General features: G+C 33.7%; 4 protein-coding genes across 4 annotated transcripts; all 4 read left to right on the plus strand.

Annotated features, from left to right (window-relative positions):
- Positions 1-704: 704 nt before the first annotated feature.
- On the plus strand, positions 705-3,845 carry LOC129310591 (LEAF RUST 10 DISEASE-RESISTANCE LOCUS RECEPTOR-LIKE PROTEIN KINASE-like 1.1). The gene is made up of 4 exons (XM_054952480.1): positions 705-1,635; positions 1,746-1,781; positions 2,056-2,319; positions 2,634-3,845. Exons 1-4 carry the CDS (start codon positions 888-890, stop codon positions 3,560-3,562), a joined length of 1,977 nt encoding a protein of 658 aa, XP_054808455.1. The 5' UTR covers positions 705-887; the 3' UTR covers positions 3,563-3,845.
- Positions 3,846-5,879: 2,034 nt separating this feature from the next.
- LOC129310524 (LEAF RUST 10 DISEASE-RESISTANCE LOCUS RECEPTOR-LIKE PROTEIN KINASE-like 1.1) lies at positions 5,880-8,919 on the plus strand. Its single transcript, XM_054952385.1, has 4 exons — positions 5,880-6,526; positions 6,683-6,718; positions 8,064-8,324; positions 8,765-8,919. Exons 1-4 carry the CDS (start codon positions 5,998-6,000, stop codon positions 8,794-8,796), a joined length of 858 nt encoding a protein of 285 aa, XP_054808360.1. The 5' UTR covers positions 5,880-5,997; the 3' UTR covers positions 8,797-8,919.
- On the plus strand, positions 8,831-9,628 carry LOC129310814 (LEAF RUST 10 DISEASE-RESISTANCE LOCUS RECEPTOR-LIKE PROTEIN KINASE-like 1.2). The gene has a single exon (XM_054952728.1). The coding sequence runs from the start codon at positions 8,831-8,833 to the stop codon at positions 9,626-9,628; it is 798 nt and encodes a 265-aa protein (XP_054808703.1).
- Positions 9,629-17,854: 8,226 nt separating this feature from the next.
- On the plus strand, positions 17,855-20,898 carry LOC129311046 (LEAF RUST 10 DISEASE-RESISTANCE LOCUS RECEPTOR-LIKE PROTEIN KINASE-like 1.2). The gene is made up of 4 exons (XM_054952995.1): positions 17,855-18,850; positions 18,961-18,996; positions 19,091-19,351; positions 19,896-20,898. Exons 1-4 carry the CDS (start codon positions 18,133-18,135, stop codon positions 20,729-20,731), a joined length of 1,851 nt encoding a protein of 616 aa, XP_054808970.1. The 5' UTR covers positions 17,855-18,132; the 3' UTR covers positions 20,732-20,898.
- Positions 20,899-21,146: the final 248 nt, after the last annotated feature.

Below are 21,146 nucleotides of genomic sequence, written 5' to 3' on the forward strand. Positions count from 1 at the left end.
TATTGAATAAATATAGACACGCAAAACAAGTGAAAATTACGTTAAAATGAATACAACATTGACTTAAATAAAGATAAAAAAAGGATGATTTAAAAATTTTAAATGAGAACTAAAGTTGCTTTAATGAATAAATTTAAAACTTTGTAACCCTCGTTTCAAGATTTGCAAATAAGATTTGTTAAGTTTCAAGAAAAAAAAATCTTATCAAATATATCATGACTTTAATTTCCTTCACAAATTAATGAATCTCACTAATTCTATCAAATCATGGAATGATAGTAGCAAATTTGTACACCAATTGATGGAAAGATCTTTTGTCTTTATTTTGAATTTCCAAATCTTGGTCCTTGTTTAAACCTAATTCAATCTTTTGGCCATTAAACGCCATTTTCCCTGGAAACAACACTGTACAGATAATGCCTGGTGATTGCTCCATAAATAAAAGAAAGAACAAAAATTGCAATTATAGTTTATGACCCTGATGAAGACTAGGATATTTTTAAAATCATTAGTGGTAAATATAGTTAAATGAGGTTGTTGCCGTGTATTAAACTCAGAGTTGTGCTGCAGTTTTTTGCCGTGAATTAAACTCGAGACGGAGGAAAAGGATGAGACGTAGGGCCCATTAACAGCATATTCAAGGGCCATGCATTTAAAAGTCTTGCTGTGATGATATCTGTGGAAGCTGAGTAGGAATGGCTTACCCCTAACCCTTTTTCGAGGCCATTTTTCCAAGTCTTCTTCTAAGTCTTCGTCCAAGTCAACCAGTGTAGTGGGCACACTGATTCATTCGACCTTTATAATTAACACAAACACAGAAACTTGAGTAAACTGAAGAGATCGTGTCTTGTGAATATCCACATTTTTTTTTGTAGCAGCAGAAAAATATGGAACTTTTTGTGGCTGCCGATTCTCTGCTTCGCTTCCTTTGTCTGTGTTGTTTTCTGCTTCCTCTCTCAGTTGCGTGTCCAGAGTTTTTTGAGTGCGGAGATAAAGGGAAACTTTACTTTCCCTTCACCACCACAAACAACTCAGAATGTGGCTTACTACCTGTAATGGGTTGCGATGATCCAGAGAAAGGGATAAAAGTCAAGCTGGGAAGCCGAACATTCTGGGATGACAAATTTGGACACACAGGAGAGTTCCAAATTGAAAGAATCTTGCAGAAGGACTTGGATTATGAAATCATCGTTCGTGGCAGTGAGTTTAAAAAGCTCTTGGATCACGATCATTGCGAGTTCATGTACATCGAAGACGAAGCCCCTAATCCTGGGGAGTCACCTCCGTTGTTTTTCTCTTTCTTAAATGCCGTTTACCTGCTCAGATGCGAACACCTTCGCGACAACAACACCTACAAGGTGTTCAATTACGACTCCCCATATCACTGTAATCTCAACAACCTCTACTATCCTCCCGACGAAGGTATCCAGTGGCCTGACCAACCTTGGAGTGAATGTTCTCTGGTGCATCTTCCATTTGAACAGAGACCTTCAGACCACCAACGTCCTTGTCTACCAACCCCGGCAACCATATCTGAAGAAATCCATATACAAGTACATCTATCCAAGTCTTGTATTGATTGTCTTTATTACAGAAAAGGGCAGTGCCTGCGTGATGGAAAATGTACAAAGGATGGTAAGCATTTTGATTTATGACAGATGTGGCCACTTAATCATTCCGATAACTTCACTTGTGTTCCGGCTTTATGTAATCTGATTTTCTGTTCTTCACCTTGTTGATGACAGGGGTCAAGAAAATCGATTCCAGGTCTATAGTTATAGGTACTGCTTTTCCATTACATTCGAAGTATTTACCCAAAGTAGACAAGAGACTCATTTTTTTTCTTATTAACTCGACATTTCCCTTCATTTATGCCTGAGTATTATTGTTTAGTAATGGGCCTATAAGTATTCCGGGCAATCAAATATATTAATGTGTTGAGAGGTCTCAGTTGGAAACATTCCACATATATAAATTTTTATCTTAATTGACTTTGACCGTGGCTGTGCTATACTCCAATATTTGATTAAATTTTCAAAGTTTTTCGTCCTACAGGTGTAGCTATTGGAAGTGTTGGCGTGATTATAATTGGCTTGGTTGTTATTCTACTGCGGAACAAACGAAGATACAAGTCTTTAGGCTCACAAAATCAGTCAAGAAGCATTGAATCTGATACTACTCACTCAAATGCAATCCTAGAGAGCAGAAATATCTACTTTGAGGTCCCTGTCTTCTCCTATGATGAGCTTGAAGAAGCAACAAACAAATTTCATCAATCAAGAGAACTTGGAAGTGGAGGCTTTGGAACTGTTTACCATGGTAAGCCACCTCAGAAAATGTCCCACTGTATTCAGAGTTTCTTCGGTAGAAAATTTCCATTCTTCATAGCTGTCATGTGCAAGAATATGTTATATGTTTGGTGAGATAATCAAGAAAAAATCTTTTTATAATCTATACAAAAATAACTTAACTATAGGGTGTAAAATCAAAAACGAAAAAAGAAGTGCGCAACTGTTTGTAAGTAAGTTTCTTTGGAATGATTGTCCCACACACATTTATGCAAAATACAGAAGAAAGATTGTGTTAATTTAGATCTTGATGAACAAAATTTTGGTTTGATTTTCAACAACTAGGAAAGCTTAAAGATGGACGAGAAGTTGCTATCAAACGTCTATTTGAGCGCAACTGTAAACGTGTGGAGCAATTCATGAATGAAGTTAGGATCCTCACACGCTTGCGCCATAGAAACCTTGTATCACTCTATGGCTGCACTTCACGGGCCAGTCGTGAACTGCTTTTGGTCTATGAATACATTTCAAATGGAACTCTTAGTTGTCATCTCCATGGCAATCTTGCAAAGCCTGGTTCACTGCCATGGCCTGTGAGGATGAGGATTGCCATAGAGATAGCAAATGCATTGTCCTATCTCCATGCTTGTGACATCATTCACCGGGATGTCAAATCCAGCAACCTTCTACTTGATGACCATTTTTGTGTCAAGGTTGCTGACTTTGGTCTTTCAAGGTTGTTCCCCAAGTTTGTCTCTCATGTCTCCACAGCTCCAGCAGGAAGCCCAGGCTATTTGGATCCAGAATATCACCAGTTCTACCAGCTTACTGAAAAGAGCGATGTTTATAGTTTTGGGGTCGTGCTCATTGAGCTGATATCTTCTAAGGCAGCTATCGATGTCACAAGGGACAAGGATGAGATTAAATTGGCAAATCTGGCAATTAAGAAGATTCAAAGGAGAGCATTTACTGAGTTGGTAGATCCTTCCCTTGGTTTTGAGTCAGATAATGAGGTTAAGTGGATGATAATCTCAGTGGCAAAGTTAGCTTTCCAGTGCTTACAAAGGGACAGGGAGATGAGACCTTCCATGGATGAAGTAATGGAGTTGCTGCAGAAAATTGAAAATGGGAAGGATGATCTTGAGGATCTCGAGTTTCATGGTGCTGGCTTTTCAAGCAGGGAGATTCATACATCTCTGCCAACCTCAGTAGATAAGGATGGAGCAGGATCATTTAAGAACTTGATGCCACAACACCCTCCTCGTACAGTATGATCACAATTGGAAAAGTAGTTTTACTGTACCTTAATGTTAGTACATACATAACTAAGGAGCTTAATTCAGCTGTTTACACTTGATTATTTTTAATTGAGTTTAGCCTACGAGTTTCCAGAAGAAATGATAGAATTCTGTCAGCATTAGTCCTCAGTTGAGGTTGAGTGACTCTCATCTACTTGTCCTTAAGCTCATATGATAATTTATTATAGGGTATAAGGAACGTCCCTGACATAACAACGGCTGAAGGAATATCTATATACAAAAAATTCAATTTCTGTTTTGTTTATTCGTTTGTTTAACTTACTCTGCTTTGATATGCATTGAATTTATGTGTTCAATCTGCTTATATAATCATCTTCACTTAGGAAATAGAGCAATTACTGATTCAGTTGTTTGCTTAATGTCTGTACATAATTAAGGAGCTTGATTCAGTTGTTTATAATTAAGGAGTTTCCAGAAAGAATGGTACTTTTCTCAGCATCATTCCTCAGTTGATGATGAGTGAGTCTCTTATCTAGTTGTACTACTGCCCATATGGTGATTTATAAGGAACATCCTTGTCATATCAGTCGCATTTGTTTGATTTTCTGTGGATTTTCCTTCATGCTTTCAAAAATACATCTTTGAAGAGGAAAATAAGGAAATCTAGACATAAACTATCTTGCCTGGTTTATATATGCTGATAGTCTTTTATTATCATCTTCAAAACCATTATCAATACCTTACACCTCACCATTATTATTTACAAACTGAAATAGCCTCATGTGGCTTTGAAGCTTTAACGAAAAAAAAGAAGAAGAAAACCAATCAGCTATGCGCTCTGTGAAATTTGCTCTACTAAATGGTCAAATTTAATGTTATAATATTTTTACATTTTAAATATTTTTTTATTTTAATATATGTAAAAGGGGGAATGATAATAAAATCTTCTTGAATTATATAAATAATAATTTGATCCCTCAAAATATTATAGTTTTAATGAAGTTCCTAAGGATATTTATATCAATAAATTTTAAATCAAAAAGATCATTTAACCCTCATTGACAAATTGCGATTTCTTGTTCAATTTTTATAATTCTTTTAATAAAAATTGTCATTTCTTAAACAAAAAATGTGATTGAGGCTATTAATTTTGAAAACTTATTTTTCAACAATAGAAATTATACTTGATAAATTATAATTTCTTATTTAACTCTTGTGATTCATAAAATAAACGTTATTATTCCTTACGCAAAAATTATGATTGAAACTTGTTATTTTGAAATAGAAATTACACTTAATTAGTCATGATTTCTTGTTCAACTGTTATGATTTACAGGACAAAAGTTATTATTTTTTAAACAAAAATTATTATTGGAATGTTATTTTCAATAAAGATAAAATAGTCCTTTTATTTTAAAATTTATTGACACATAAGTTCCTAAGGATTTTAATGAAATTATGATATTTTAAAAGATGAGATTGTCATTTATATAATTCGAGAGGATTTTATTATCATTTTTCTTATATACTCCCTCTAGTCCCATTTATAGGGCGGAGAGAAAAGATTTTTTTTCTATTTATAAGTCATTTTTCCTATATACTTCCTCTAGTTCCTAAGGACTTTTATCCTTCATTAAATGTTGGAAAGAAAAAATATATTATTAAAGTATGTATATCTAATAGGGTAAAGTTAAAAACTTATTAAATTTTAAAACATGATTAATAAATTTTAAGATTTTTTTTGATACTAATAAAATATGTTAGAAGTGACTTATAAATAAGATAAGAGGAGTAAAATATAGTAATGATAATATTCTAATGTTTTATTATATTTTAATAATTTTTAATTTAAAAGCTACAAAATGTGGATTAACATCAATCATATAATTTGCAGCTTATAGAATAAATAATATTTTAACTTAAAAAAATACAACAATAAAACAACGAGATTTGGTTCATTTAAATCTCATTTGGATGACATTTGCACCGTGTAGTATATCATAAGGAATGGTCCCAATGCAGGACATGTCCAACTAATCAGTTAAACCATCTTAATTAAATGATATTCGTTGGTCCAGAAAACTTAACTAATTAATATCGGACCCCACCAGATCAAGAAATTTGAATTTGCAAGACTGAAGCATTTTCGAGGAAGCTAAGTTCAATTCGAGTTTATTGGCCCTCACTTTCCTTGGTCAATGTCCAAGTCAATTAGCGTCCTAAGCACTCTGATTAATGGACCATTATTAATAGAACACAGCTTAATCTCCACATCTTCGATCCAAAATCAATGCCATTTATGGCTCCCAATTATATGCTTTCTTTTCTTTATCTCTTGTTTTCTCCTTCCTCTCTCATCTGCCTGTCCCGAATCTTTCCTCTACGGAGATTTTGGGGAAATTCACTTCCCCTTCACCAAGATAACAAACCCAGAATGTGGTTTCCTACCCATGAGAGGTTGTGGTAACTCAAGTTCACATAAAGAGGTCCAATTAGGAAACAAAAGATGGTTCCAAATTGGAAATATGTCCCAGAAGGATCACGAGTATGAACTCATCGTTCATGATTTGAAATTTCGAGAGCTCTTGGATTCCAAAACTTGCAGTGTTTTCGACTATCAAGTCCCTGTTCCTCCGGAGTCTCCTCCCCTGTTTTTCTCCTTCCTAAACCTTCCCCTGTTGAGATGCAGCGGAACTCCGTACGAGTACAGGAACGTCTCCCATCATAGCTGTTCTGACTACTACATCTTCTTTTCACCTCTCAACATAGCTGGCGATAAGCCTATCCCTTCAAATGCATGTTCTACTATACAGCTTCCACTAAATCCGCAATCTCTTGACCTTGACTCCAAACCCAGAGACCCACTTGAACTATTAACTGCTGAAATCCACATAGAAGTACGACTATCAAAGTCTTGTATTGAATGTCATTATTTCAGAGGAGGCCAATGTCTAGCTGATGGAAAATGCAGTGCCAAGGGTAAGCACTAAGCACTTTGACATATGACACTTGAGATTTTGGCCACATAAATATTCAAAAAACTTTGGTTGTATTTTTGCTTTTTGAAATTAAATCTGATTTTTTGCTCAAAAAAAAAATTAAATCTGATTTTTTGTTTACCTTGTTGACTGACAGAGCACAAGGGCATGGATTCCAAGGCTTTAATAACTGGTAATGCACTTCCAAAGCAAGCTGAAGAACTTAAGCAAAGCAGAGAGGAGTCTTGTTATTTTCCCATTAAATCAACACCATCCTTTCATTTATGCTAAGTGTTGTTAACTATTATTACTGAACTTATATAAATATAAAGTTTACGCATCCAATAATCGGCTATGATTGATTCAATGAAGTCGCCCATGAGTCTGAGTTTTGCACTTTACACAACCTTATTTTATTTGTGTAAATTTTCTAAATCTAATTTAAAAGATATTGATGAGATTATTTTCTACAAAAAGATATGGGCAAGCTTAGAGGACAAATCTAAAATCAAATCTTTAAAACTTTATTTATATTTATTTTGTATATTTTAGTATAGTTTTCAATCAAGAGCTCTTTAGAGTAGTTTTGTCATTTTCATTAAATTATTAGGTTTTAATTTTCTTTTTAGGAGAGGAGCACATGGCCGCACAAATCATTCTGTGAATTGAACATAAGAGAGGTCGCGGCGCATAAGAAAACGTAACACTGGGAATTGACATTGGGCGGGAGGGGAGAAGGGAGCTTTTCTTGACATGGCTCCTCATTTTCTCATCTTATTTTATATTGTTTGATTTTTAATTTTATAAAAAATTAATTTTTTTTAATGTGATCAGCCACGAACCATAATCCTAAACTTTGATTAAAAGGAAATATTTTATTTTAACTTTATTTCAATTTACTCTTCTTCTCTCTATCTCTGAATTTTATATTTTGATTACTATTAATGATTAGAGTAACTTTATTGCATGATTTTTATATTATAAATTTTATATGTTGCTTGCTATAATCGATTGATATAATAACATAAGAGCAATTTAACTTGGCTTGAGTGATTATTCATGCCTTGTGTCTAGTATAGCTAACATAGAAAAGTTGTTGAGTTGTGGGTTAAGGGAGATTTCAATTAAGCTATAACTTAATTTCTTATTTAATTCTTAAATGATAATTTAAAAAATATATAATAAAACTAAAGTAATAAAGTTAAGTAAAATTAGTTTATTTTGTAGACGGGGAAGATTAAGTTTAAGTGACTAGATTGTGATTGATTGTGTTACTTGTGATTGGTAATTTTCTCAAATTAAACTTGATTTATTTATTTAATTTTAATTTAGTTTCTTTTAAATTAATTTTGTCTTAAAAAATATTTTCATTATTTATGATTTTACAATCCTAATTCAATTGATTAATTCATTAATTCTTAGAAGGATAATATAGGTTGGGCTTTATGCAAAATTTAATTTTTATTAATTTTAATGCTATTCAACAATAGTATCATTATGCTAATTTATTTAAACTTCAAAGCTTATTCCTGTTACAGGTGTAGCTATCGGAAGTGCAGGACTTACTATAATTGGCTTGTTTATTATTCTACTGGTAAAGGGGCAAGGATATCGCTGTTCAGGTTTTGTGAACCAATCAAGTACCGTTTATTTTGACATGCATCCATGTACAAACCCAGAATGTGTAACTGTTGATGTTGGAGTGCCTATCTTCGACTATGAGGAGCTGGAAAAAGCAACTAACAATTTTGATCCATCCCAAGAACTTGGACGCGGAGGTTTTGGAATTGTTTCCTATGGTAAGTGTTGTCACTCTTGTCTATTCTCTACTCTACTCCCTCTCCCGAAGAGTGGAAGGAAAATAGCAAGCAGAGAATATTATGTTTTTCCTCTTAATATTCTCTCCTCCTTAATTTAGATTTCTCAACTTAAGTGTAACGACTACTAATCTTGTGATAATCCATAGATTAAGAACAAAGCCCCCCCTTTATTCAGGGGTTGTGATAATCCATAGATAGATAATACTATTTTCACTCAGTGATTTCTAGTAAACATTAATTACCTGAGATAATCAAAAAGATGGCAAGAAAATAAGATACCAGATAATAAGCTAGTAAATTTTCTATGAAATATTTTATAACCAACATAATTTCAGTTCAAGGTAATTCCAGGAAAATGAATAAGCACACTTGTGTTAATTTCATGTCTTAATGAATAACCTTGCGTTGATAACAACCAGGGACGGGAAGTTGCTGTGAAGCGCCTATATGACCACAAGCGAGACAGCAAGCGTGTCAAACAATTCATGAATGAAATTCAAGTCTTCGCAAGCCTACGTCATAGAAATCTTGTGTCTCTATATGGATGCACTTCACCTAACAGCTGCGGACTATTATTAGCATATGAATATATTTCAAATGGCACAGTTGCTAGCCATCTCCATCGCGATCTAGCAAAGCCTGGTTCATTGCCATGGCCACTACGAATGAAAATTGCCATAGAGACTGCCACGGCATTGACCTATCTTCATGCTTCTGACATCATTCACCGTGATGTCAAAACCAACAACATTCTCCTTGATGATAATTTCAGCGTTAAAGTTGCAGACTTTGGAATTTCAAGGTTGTCCTCTAGCAACGTCTCCCATGTCTCTACAGCTCCCCAAGGAACCATAGGTTATATTGACCCTGAATATCTAAAAAGCCACAAGCTCGCTGTCAAAAGTGATGTTTATAGTTTTGGAGTCGTCCTCATTGAGTTGATATCATCCATGCCAGCAGTAGATGAGAAAAGGAAAGAGGATGAGATTAAGTTGGCAAACCTAGCCATCAAGAAGGTTCAAAGAAGAGAGTTTACTGAGCTAGTAGATCCCACCCTCAGTTTTGAGTCAGATAACGAATATAAGAGGATGATAATTTCAGTGGCAGAATTGGCTTTTCAGTGTTTGCAAAGGGATAAGGACCTGCGACCTTCCATGTATAAAGTTTTGGATGAGTTACACAAAATTGCAAGTAGGAAGGATGAGCCTAAGCCTCTAGAGAATAATGGAATTGGGATATTACACACTGGTACATGTATTCCTTCACCAACCTCGCTGGACTAAGATGAGGTTGGATCATTGTACAAATTGAAGGGACTGCACCTTTACCAAGCACTTTGATAAAGGGGTTACCAAAACTATTGTAGCATTATTATACCTACCTTTCTGCTCCAATGTTATTTTGCAAGAATTTTCCAAAAGAACGATCGCATTTAACACTATAATTTTTATCTTATTTTTGATAATAAGCTCTAATTTAAAAGAAGTAAAGAAGATTTATGTGATTTTCCAACCAAATAAACCTAAATTAAAAAATGGTTAAAGGATATTTTTTTATCCCTAAACTATTTCGCCTGGACAACTAAGTATATATTTTAGACTTTATTAAAGCAATGTCACTAGTAACTTCATATAACTTTATATTAAAGGTATTTTTGTCTCTAAGGTATTTATGAAGAAAACTGGTACTCTAAAGAACTTGAAACCACAACGCCCTCCCATACAGTATGATCACAATTGGAAAAGTAGTTTAACTGTACCTTAATGTCAGTACATAATTAAGGAGCTTAATTCAATTGTTTACGCTTGATTATCTTTACTTGAGTTTAACCTATGAGTTTCCAGAAAGAATGATACAATTTTGTCAGCAATAGTCCTCCGTTGAGGTTGAGTGAATCTCTGATCTGTCCTTGAGCTCATTCATATGTTTTGTTACAAGCAACGTCCCTAACATGATAATGGCTGAAGGATTGTCTATATACAATAAAGTAAATTTCTTTTTTTGTTTATTCATTCGTTGTCAAATACACAGCTTTGAAGTAGGGAAATAGGAATTGTTTTGCTTGGTTTATGAATACAAGTTCAAGTTGCTTATATCATCATCTTCACTTGAGAAAAAGAAGAATGAGTGGTTTGTTGCCTTGTACACCTGTTTTCTTTTAGTAGTTGAAGTGCGACTCTTTGGCTTGGAGCGCACTGACTTTTTTGTTAACTAATTAACTAATTTTAGTATTCTTTCATGAGAGAATTTTTTTTCACTTTTCTTGTGAAGGTATATTTTTGCTTTTAAAATATTCTTCCAGAAGGACCTAATATTCTAAATTATTGGTAAAAATAATTTTGTCCTTAAAATAATTAAAACGAAATATGTTTTCCTATGCCATCAAACTCCCAACATTGACAATTTAAAAATGCTAATTGAAACTCCAATGTTATCCGTTAGAGATTTTAATAGTAAGGGTAAAAATACTCCATTTTAATTACTTTAAAAGTAAAATTACTCTAACAAATAGCTTAAAATATTGGGTGCCTCTTGGAAAATAGTTCAAGAGCAAAAAATACACCTTTACCCTTTCTATTACTTTTATTTTTGGCATCTTTCAATTAATCCACATTAACCATTTAAGCCTTTGAGCCTGAAAAGGGATCTCAATAATCCAAATTTCCTTGTAGTGATCCCCTGTTCGAAGTGGCGAAGCAAGGATCCTTAGCTTCAGAGAACCCTATCACAGTGTAGATAATGCCTGATGATTGCTCCATGATAATTGAAAGATCTAAAATTTAATTATACTTTTTGACCTAATGATAAACACTGAGATATTTTTAAAAGTTCTCCCTACTCTTTTTTCCAGGCCATTCTTCCAAGTCTTTTGACTTGTTGTCTAAGTCAAGCACCATATAGTGAGCGCAAAGATTCATTAGACCATTATCAACCCAACACAGAAGAGTACTTATGTTAGCAAAAGAGATCGTGTCTTGTGAAAATCCACATCTGAGATGTGTAGCATGGCTTCCCACTCTCTGCTTTGTTTTCTTTTTATCTGTTGTTTTCTGCTTCCTTCCTCAGTTGCGTGTCTAGAGTCTTTTCTCTGTGAAGTTCTTGAGGAGATTCACTTCCCCTTCACCAACACCATAACAAACTTACCATGTGAGTTACTAACCATAACGGGCTGTGGTGATTCAAGTGCACCAAAAATGGTCCAATTTAGAAACAAACCTTTCCGAATTGAAAAAATCAACTAGAAGGATTACCATGAATATCAAATCATCGATAATTAAAGTGAGTTTAAGAACCTCTGAGATGTCGATCCCTGCATTGACTTGGACTACGAATTCCCTGTTCCTGCAGAGTCTCCTACGTTGTCTTTTCTCATTCTTAAATAGGATTACCCTTTTGAGACGCAACCACCCTCTCAACAACAAATATTACAATGTGCTCAACGGACATAGTCAATGGCCCGACCCTTCAAGTGAATGTTAGCTTCCATTTGAATAACAATGTCCAATCTCAACCCAGATATCCTTATCTGCTGAAATCTATATACAAGTATATCTATTCGTCTTGTTTTTATTGTCATTATTCCAGAAAAGGGTAATGCCTGCCTGATGGAAAATGCAGTGTCATTGGTGAGCACTTTGATTTATGACACTTGGATTTGGCCACAAAATCATTCAGATTTAGGCTTTTTGAAATTTGATTGGTGGTTGTTCCTCCCCTGTTGATGATAGAGCACAAGGCCATGGATTACAAAGCTTTAATAATAGGTAATGCACTTCCTAAACATGCTGGAGCAATCATGAAATGTAGAGAGGAGTCTTACTATTTCCTCATTACATTAACCCAACATCATCCCTTCATTTAAGCAAATTGTTATTCAAATAGCTATACTAATTGTGTCTGTAACTGTTATTAAAAACTTCAAAGCTTATCCTCTTACAGGTGTAGGCACTGGAAGCGTAGGCGTCATTATAATTATCTTATTCGTTATTCCACTTGGAAAGATGCAAAGATTCAATTGTTCAAGTTTCCTAAACCAATCAAGAACCGTTTATTTCGACATATTTCCAAGTACAACCCTAGAATGTGTTACTGTCGATTTCGAGGTCTCTATCTTCAGCTATGAGGAGTCGGAAAAGGCATCAAACAATTCTGATCAATCCTAAGTACTTGGACACGGAGGTTATCGAACTGTTTACTATGGTTAGTGACTTCTGTCCTTTCTCTACACTCCCTCTCCAGATCTTACACTATATGTAACCCAAAAGAAAAAGCCTCTGTTTTCGTCAAAAATATCCCACTAATGGTTTTCAAATGATGAATTCGTCAGCATGCAATATCAATTGTTTAATCTAAATGTTACTACTTTAGTCTACAACGCAGGGTAACGATGGCTTCGAATGTCCCTAGAATTCACCTCTTCAAAGATTATTTTTCTTATGCTTGGTTATGATGATTTTTTTTAACCAACTTGCTTGTGATTTTAAGTAAAATGATGCTGCAAATGCAACATCCAAGAACAATAAATAATAAATAATGTATCATTTTCCAATGAAATAATATTCACCAACATAACTTCTGGAAACAAGTAATTTCTAACAAAAGCAAGATGAACGGTTGTGTTAATCTCATGTCTTTATGAATAACTTAGGCAATTGACGTTCACCGGTAAAACTCGGTGATGGAAGGGAAGTTGCTGTCAAGCATCTGCATGACCACAAGCACCATAGCAAGAGTTAGGCAATTCATGAATGAAATTCAAGCCTTCACATGCCTTCGCCACAAAAATCTTGTCTCTTTATGGATGCACTTCACCTCAGACTCAGAGCCACAGACTATTATTGGCATATGAATATATTCCAAATGGTACAGTTGCTAGTCATCTCCATGGTGATCTAGCAAAGCCTGGTTCACTGCCATGGCCACAACGAATGAAATTTGCCAAAGAAACTGCCATTGCATTAACCTATCTCCATGCTTCCGACATCATTCACCGTGATGTCAAAACCTGCAACATTCTCCTTGATAGCAATTTTTGTGTCAAAGTTGCAGACTTTGGGATATCAAGGCTGTTCTCTAACGATGTTTCCCATATCTCCACAGCTCCATTAGGAACCATGGGTTATATTGACCCTGAATATCTAGAAAGCCTCCAACTCACTTATAAGAGTGATGTTTACAGCTTTGGAGTTGTACTCATTGAGCTGATGTCATCCATGCCATCTGTTGGCCAAGCAAGGAAAGTGGATGAGATTAAGTTGGTAAACTTAGCCATACAGAAGGTTCGAAGAAGAGAGTTCACTGAGCTAGTAGATCCCAAGCTTGGTTTTGAGTCAGATAACGAACATAGGAGATGATAATTTCAGCAGCAGAATTGGCTTTTCAGTGTTTGCAGAGGGAAAAGGAACTAAGACCTTCCATGTATAAAGTTTTGGATGAGCTGCAGAAAATTGCAAGTAACGAGGATAAGCTTGAGCCTCTAGAGATTCAAGAAGCTAAAATTGGACACAAGTACACCTACAACTCCATCAACCTTACAAGATTGGAAGAGGTTGGATCATTGAAGAAGATAAAGGGACTTCAACTTTATCAAACCTATAATGCCTAAAAATGTTAGTGAATATTAAAAATAACTAAAAGAAGTTGTAAGTGCAAGTGTGCAACTCTTGGGTCTGGTATGCACTGATTTTTCATTTTGTTAACTAATTGATTTTAGTATTCTACTATGAGAGAAATTTTTTCATTTTTCTTTTACTGCCATTCTTGGCATCTTTCAGTTGATCCACATTGGCCATTTAAGCTTTTAAGCTTGAAAAGGGAACCAAATAATCAATCAGCTCTGTGGTGGGAGAAACTTTCTGCCTTACTAAATCAGATGCCATTCCACTGACATGAAGCAAACTAATTTATTAGCCTGGATCTTTATATTCACTAAAAATAGAGCTAATAATACACGAGCTCAACCTGCCAACCCACAAAAATGTGGCATGTTGGGTTAGAAACAATGGGTCAATTAAATGCAAAACGATTTTGGCCTACACCACATAACTTAAACCTATAGCAGACTAATCCACAGGTTGGTGGGTTAGCCTACTTATATTTTTTAAGAAAAATAGATAGAAAATAAACAAATAAAGTTGAATTTAAAGTAAAGTATTTAGAGCAAGTATACATGGAATTACAGTCTAAGTACTTGACACTTTTACATTTATTTAATTCTATTTTAAATTATGATAGAAAACATTAAAACACACCACTCATATATTTAAGTGGTGATATAATATAATTTGAATGTGATCAAAATAAGATTGAATAGAACATTTTATTATACTTTGCTTCATTTATATAAAAGCTTATTTAGATTATCATTTTTATTTAAAAAATTAAACATGTTTATGAAGTGTTAAATATATATTATATTATCATCTTAATTTGAACATAAAAGGGGGAAAAACAAATACAGAGATCCGAACGTTTAGGTGGGGACATCAATTTTGTAACAAAAATATCAAAATAGGATGAAAAAAAAAGGGGATAGACAAAGTATTTTTATTAATTCATATATGTATATTATTGATTAGTCAAAAAACTAAAGCACAAAATTTAATTAGTTTATATTTAAGTAGTGATATAAATATAACTTGATTAGAAGGACTTTTATTGTTATTTGGATAATTAGTTTTCAAAAAAAATATATAATTTTTTCTAATGTAAAACATAATAAAAAGAAATAAATTTGTAATTTTTAAAATTTAAAAAATTATTAAAAAATACTTTTTTATCAGGAGGTTGGTCCGCCAACCTGTTGCAAGTTATGTGGGAGAATTACAACCCACATAGGATATGAGTTATGCCAACTCATCTCGCCAAACTCATAATTCACAAATTATTTTATATTATTAGCTCTAACTAAAAATAAATGGACATGGTGTTTTTGAAGAGAGATAAGAAGAAAAGTAAATAAGCATAAATATAAAAATGAAATATTGATCTCATACACATTTACACATAATCCGTTTTTGTTTTTTGTTTTTTGCTAGAACATAATCACATTTTTGTGTCACGCTAATGCGCACACACATATTTCCTCCGTTTCTAATACAAGATGTGTTTTGAAAAGTCAATGTTTTAGTACACAAGACATTTAGCGGATTTCTAAGAACAATTAATGTCTTTTTTTTATATATAATATCCATAAGAGTATATTAAAATTACTTACCTCCTCCCTTTTATCATTAACTTGATTCTTTTCCCATGTATTTAAAGAAGGATTAAGTTAAACAAAATAAAATCTCAATTGCATAGTTTCTTTTAGCGGGAGTGCATTAATTAAAAATATTTTATATTTAAAACAACTGGACTCCTCTAAATGCAAATGCACTTCTATGAAAATTTGTTGTTCATGGTCTCTATTTTCTCAAAACTTGAAAATGGAGGATTTGGAATTGTTCAACCACGGCCGTGTCAAGGAATTTTGAAACAAAATGAGTAAAGAAACATAATATGTAATAAATTATCGATCCTTATATTACTTTTCTAATCTTTTGAGCTACAAAATTAGATAACAAAATTTTATAATTGAGTAATTCTAACATTTCACTCTCAATAAATAATAAGGCTAGTCCATTCAATCTATTTGTAACATACTTGATCTCAAATAGGATTTAAGTAATTTTAATTTTAAAAAACTTCTTCTTGTAATAGCAACTGTTATAGATATTGTCAATAATATTCTATAGTAATACATACATTTAGAAAAGTATATAATCTTTTGATATAGTTTAATATTTTAATTGGTGTGTTAATTTCTTCTGTTATTATTTCTCTCAAAACTTTTAATTTTAAAAATAAATCAAAAACATCATTATCAAAATTGTCATTAAAACTTAAGAACTTTTTAATATTAATACAAAATTTATTCAATTCATCATCATCCAAAGTTTTAAATTTGTTGAATTCAAATAAAAAACCAAAAATAATTTCATATTCTAAAAATTATTCAAATCGACTCCCACTAAAAAAAATTAATTGATCTAAAATGTGTAAAAAATATTCAATACGAAAAGAGTCTTCAGCTGAATGTAAGATTCAATCTCTCATATTTTCATCAAAAGGTTTTTTCTTATGACTTGTACATTTTTCACAAAAATTAAGATTTATATTCATTTCAATGGTCTTTTTATTTTTTTTGTAAATTCCAAAGCAGATGCAAAACCATTTTCTCTATATTTCTTTAAATAAGTAATAAGACCTTTTAAATTATTTATACCAATATCTATGTGCATATCTATGGATTGAAGGATCTCACTAATAGAATTTATAGCAAACAGTATATCATATTAAATATTCATTCCTAATAAAAACTCAAAATTTTCAATCTCATAAGTAGCTAAACACATTGCTTCACTTTTTATTTTGATATCGTCGCTTGATTTTAATAATTGAATCGAAGCATGTCTTATCTATGGTGTTTGAAACTTTATTGCTTTGACGCTTTCAATTTTACTTTTCCATCAAGTTTGAGATAATGATTTAATAAAAATTAAGGACGACTAATGATTAGATTGGAGCCAACCTAAAAACTTAATATTATTTTCAGAATATGAAAAGTTTTTTATTTTTCAATAGGAAGAAAAACTGGGGCTTTATTTTTTCATTTAACGTTTATTATAAGTCTACACAAATACATCCCATGAATTTTTTTGGAGCCCTAGGCAATTGTCTTAATTGCCTTGCGGCTCCTACAGCCCTGTGCTCAGCCTGGTAAGCTACCCAGTTTCTTCTTTCAAGACCTCTGACTTTTTATGGTTGAAACTTCATAGTGTGTGAAACATGATGATCGGAGCAGGGCGGAAACTTTGAGACCTGGTCTTCTTGGCGTTGTGCAAACTTCCAGCTGGAGCGAAGCGACCTTGGACATAAGCAGTATATTCAACAGAATTACCCCCTTACCCTTTTTTTCAGGCCATTTTTCCAAGTCTTCTTAGGAATATAACAATTAGAGATACATTAATAACAATTTCAAATTCTAAGTTATTGAAATTTTAATAATAGAACATGATACTTATTTATAATAAATTATTTTTATTGATTAACTTAAAATTCACGGTGATAAATTCTCAACTAACGTTATATAGATATTTAACTACTTTTGTTGATTTCTCAAATGATAGCAAAAAAATCGCAAGTGAATAACATGCAATTCACAATTGACTTTTAAAAATTTTCAATTAATGTTATAAATAATCTAAAATATATTCAATAGATTTCCTAAATGATTTATCTATATATTAAAAACAAAAAATCACAAATAATTGACTTACAATTTATAATTGATTCTCATAAATTTTTAACTAACTTTACAAATAACTTTTAAGTATATTTACTTGATTTTTCAAATGATTTATCTATATATTAATAATAAAAATTAAGATTTTCAACTAACTTTTATAAATTCTCAATTGATGTTATAAATGATACCGAATATAGTTAGTAGATTTTCTGATTGAGCATTGATATTTTTTAATAACAAGTAAGAACGATAACCTTTATATTAAAATTTTAATAATTTTCGGTCTGTTATCATTATTAATGTTCTTGCAGGTCCCTAGTTGTCATCTCCACCTCTTCTGAGTCTTCGTCCAAGTCAACCCGCGTAGTGAGCGCACTGATTCATTTGACCTTTATAAATAACATAAACACAGAAACTTGAGTAAACTGAAGAGATCGTGTCTTGTGAAAATCCACAATTTTTTTTTTTTTTTTGCAGCAGAAAAATTTGAAACTTTTTATGGCTGCCGATTCTCTGCTTCGCTTCCTTTGTCTGTGTTGTTTTCTGCTTCCTCTCTCAGTTGCGTGTCCAGAGTTTTTTGAGTGTGGAGATATAGGGAAACTTTACTTCCCCTTCACCACCACAAACAACACAGAATGTGGCTTACTACCTGTAATGGGTTGCGATGATCCAGACAAAGGGAAACTAGTCCAACTGGGAGCCAGAACATGGTGGGATTACAAATTTGGAGACAGAGGAGAGTTCCAAATTGAAAAAATCTTGTACAAGGACTTGGATTATCAAATCATGGCTCGTGGCAGTGAGCTTGAAAAGCTCTTTCTTGACGATCAATGCAAGGTCATGTACACTGAAGGCGAAGCCCCGATTCCTCCGGAGTCTCTTACGTTGTTTTTCTCTTTCTCAAACGCCATTAACCTGTTGAGATGCGAACACCTTCTCGACAACAACACCTACAAGGTGTTCAATTACGACTCCCCATATCACTGTAATCTCGAACACCTCTACTATACTCCCGACGAAGGTATCCAGTGGCCTGACTCTTCAAGTGAATGTTCTCTGGTCCATCTTCCATTTGAACAGCAACCTCCTAATACATCGACCCTGGCAACCATATCTGAAGAAATCTTCATACAAGTACATCTATCTCAGTCTTGTATTGATTGTCTTTATTATAGAAAAGGGCAGTGCCTGCCTGATGGAAAATGTACAAAGGATGGTAAGCATTTTGATTTATGACAGATGCGGCCACTTAATCATTCAGATAACTTCACTTGTGTTCCGGTATTTTGAAATCTGATTCGTTGTTCTTCACCTTGTTGATGACAGGGGTCAAGAAAATCGATTCCAGGTCTATAGCAATAGGTACTGCATTTCCATTACATTCCAAGTATTCAATTAGCTATAATTAATTGTGCCTCTGGCCGTTATTAAAACTTCAAAGGTTATTCTCTTACAGGTTTAGCTAATGGAACCGCAGGCATCATTGTAATTATCTTGTTTATTATTGTACTAGTAAAGGTGCGACGATTCAATTGTTCAGGTTTCCTAAACCAATCAAGAACCGTTTATTTTGACATACGTCCAAGTACAACCTCAGAATGTGTTACTGTTGATGTTGGGGTCTCTATCTTCAGCTATGAGGAGCTGGAAGAGGCAACAAACAATTTTGATCAATCCCAAGTACTTGGACGCGGAGGCTGTGGAACCGTTTACTATGGTTAGTGATAGAGACTTCTGTCTTTTCTGTACTCTCCTACTCCAGATCTTACGCTACATGTAACTCAAAAGAAAAGAAACCTCTGTTTTTGTCAAAAATGTCCCACCAACGTTTTTCAAATGACGAATTCTTCAGTATGCAATATCAATTATTTAATCTAAATGTTGCTACTTTTTGTTTTTTATTAAAAAAAAAATCTAAATGTTACTACTTCAGCCTACAAGTAGGGTGGGTAACGATAGCTTCAAATTTTCCGAGAATTCATCTTTTCAAAGATGATTTTTCTCATGCTTGGTTGCGATGACTTATGCAGAACATTTTATACTCAGTGGTTGCTAGTAACCATAGCCTCATCTAACTAACAAGATGTTGCAAATGTAATATCCAAGGAAAATGAAAAATAAATGATGCATCCTTCTCCTATGAAATATTATTCACCAACATAACTTCTGGGAACAAGGTAATTTCTGAAAAAGGAAGAAGAACGGTTGTGTTAATCTCATGTCTTTATGAATAACTTGTGCATTTGATGTTCAAATACCAGGAAAACTCGGTGATGGAAAGGAAGTTGCTGTCAAGCGTCTACATGACCACAAGCATCATAGTAAGCGTGTCAAGCAGTTCATGAATGAAATTCAAGCCTTCACACGCCTACGCCACAAAAATCTTGTGTCTCTCTATGGATGCACTTCACCTCAAAGCCGCGGACTATTATTGGCATATGAATATATTCCAAATGGTACAGTTGCTAGTCATCTCCATGGTGATCTAGCAAAGCCTGGTTCACTGCCTTGGCCACGACGAATGAAAATTGCCAAAGAGACTGCCACTGCATTGACCTATCTCCATGCTTCTGACATCATTCACCGTGATGTCAAAACCTGCAACATTCTCCTTGATAGCAATTTTTGTGTCAAAGTTGCAGACTTTGGGATATCAAGGCTGTTCTCCAACGATGTTTCCCATGTCTCCACAGCTCCATTAGGAACCATGGGTTATATTGACCCTGAATATCTAGAAAGCCACCAGCTCACTTACAAGAGTGATGTTTATAGCTTTGGAGTTGTACTCATTGAGCTCATATCATCTTTGCCAGCTGTTGACCAAACAAGGAAAGAGGATGAGATTAAGTTGGCAAACCTAGCCATCCAGAAGGTTCAAAGAAGAGAGTTTACTGAGGTAGTAGATCCCACCCTTGGTTTTGAGTCAGATAACGAATATAAGAGGATGATAATTTCAGTGGCAGAATTGGCTTTTCAGTGTTTGCAAAGGGAAAAGGAACTAAGACCTTCCATGTATAAAGTTCTGGACGAGCTACAGAAAATTGCAAGTAACAAGGACAAGCTTGAGCCTCTAGAGATTCAAGAAGCTGACATTTGACACGAGTACGTTTACAACTCCATCAACCTTACAAGATTGGAAGAAGTTGGATCATTGAAGAAAATGAAGGGACTTCACCTTTATCAAACACTTTGATAAATGAGTTATCAAACCTATAACACCTAAAAAATTTAGTGTATATTAAGAATAACTAAATTAGACCAATGTTTTTGTACGGATATTAGGATAAATCATACAATTCATAATATGTGAACAACGTGACTCCTTGTACTTCTCATATTTTATATTGATTACATAGCCCAATTCCAGATGTTAATATTTGATATTGGCCGCTCCATTATGTGATTATGTCACATGAATTTTTAGAAAGAATGGTAGCACTTTACCATCATTCATCATTAGGCTGAATAAGCGAATTGGAATATCACTCTCTCTCATTCACTCCCACAATTGT

This window comes from Prosopis cineraria, unplaced genomic scaffold (assembly GCF_029017545.1).
Source record: "Prosopis cineraria cultivar Desert tree isolate PC_DT_omini unplaced genomic scaffold, ASM2901754v1 PC5, whole genome shotgun sequence".
NCBI lineage: Eukaryota > Viridiplantae > Streptophyta > Magnoliopsida > Fabales > Fabaceae > Prosopis > Prosopis cineraria.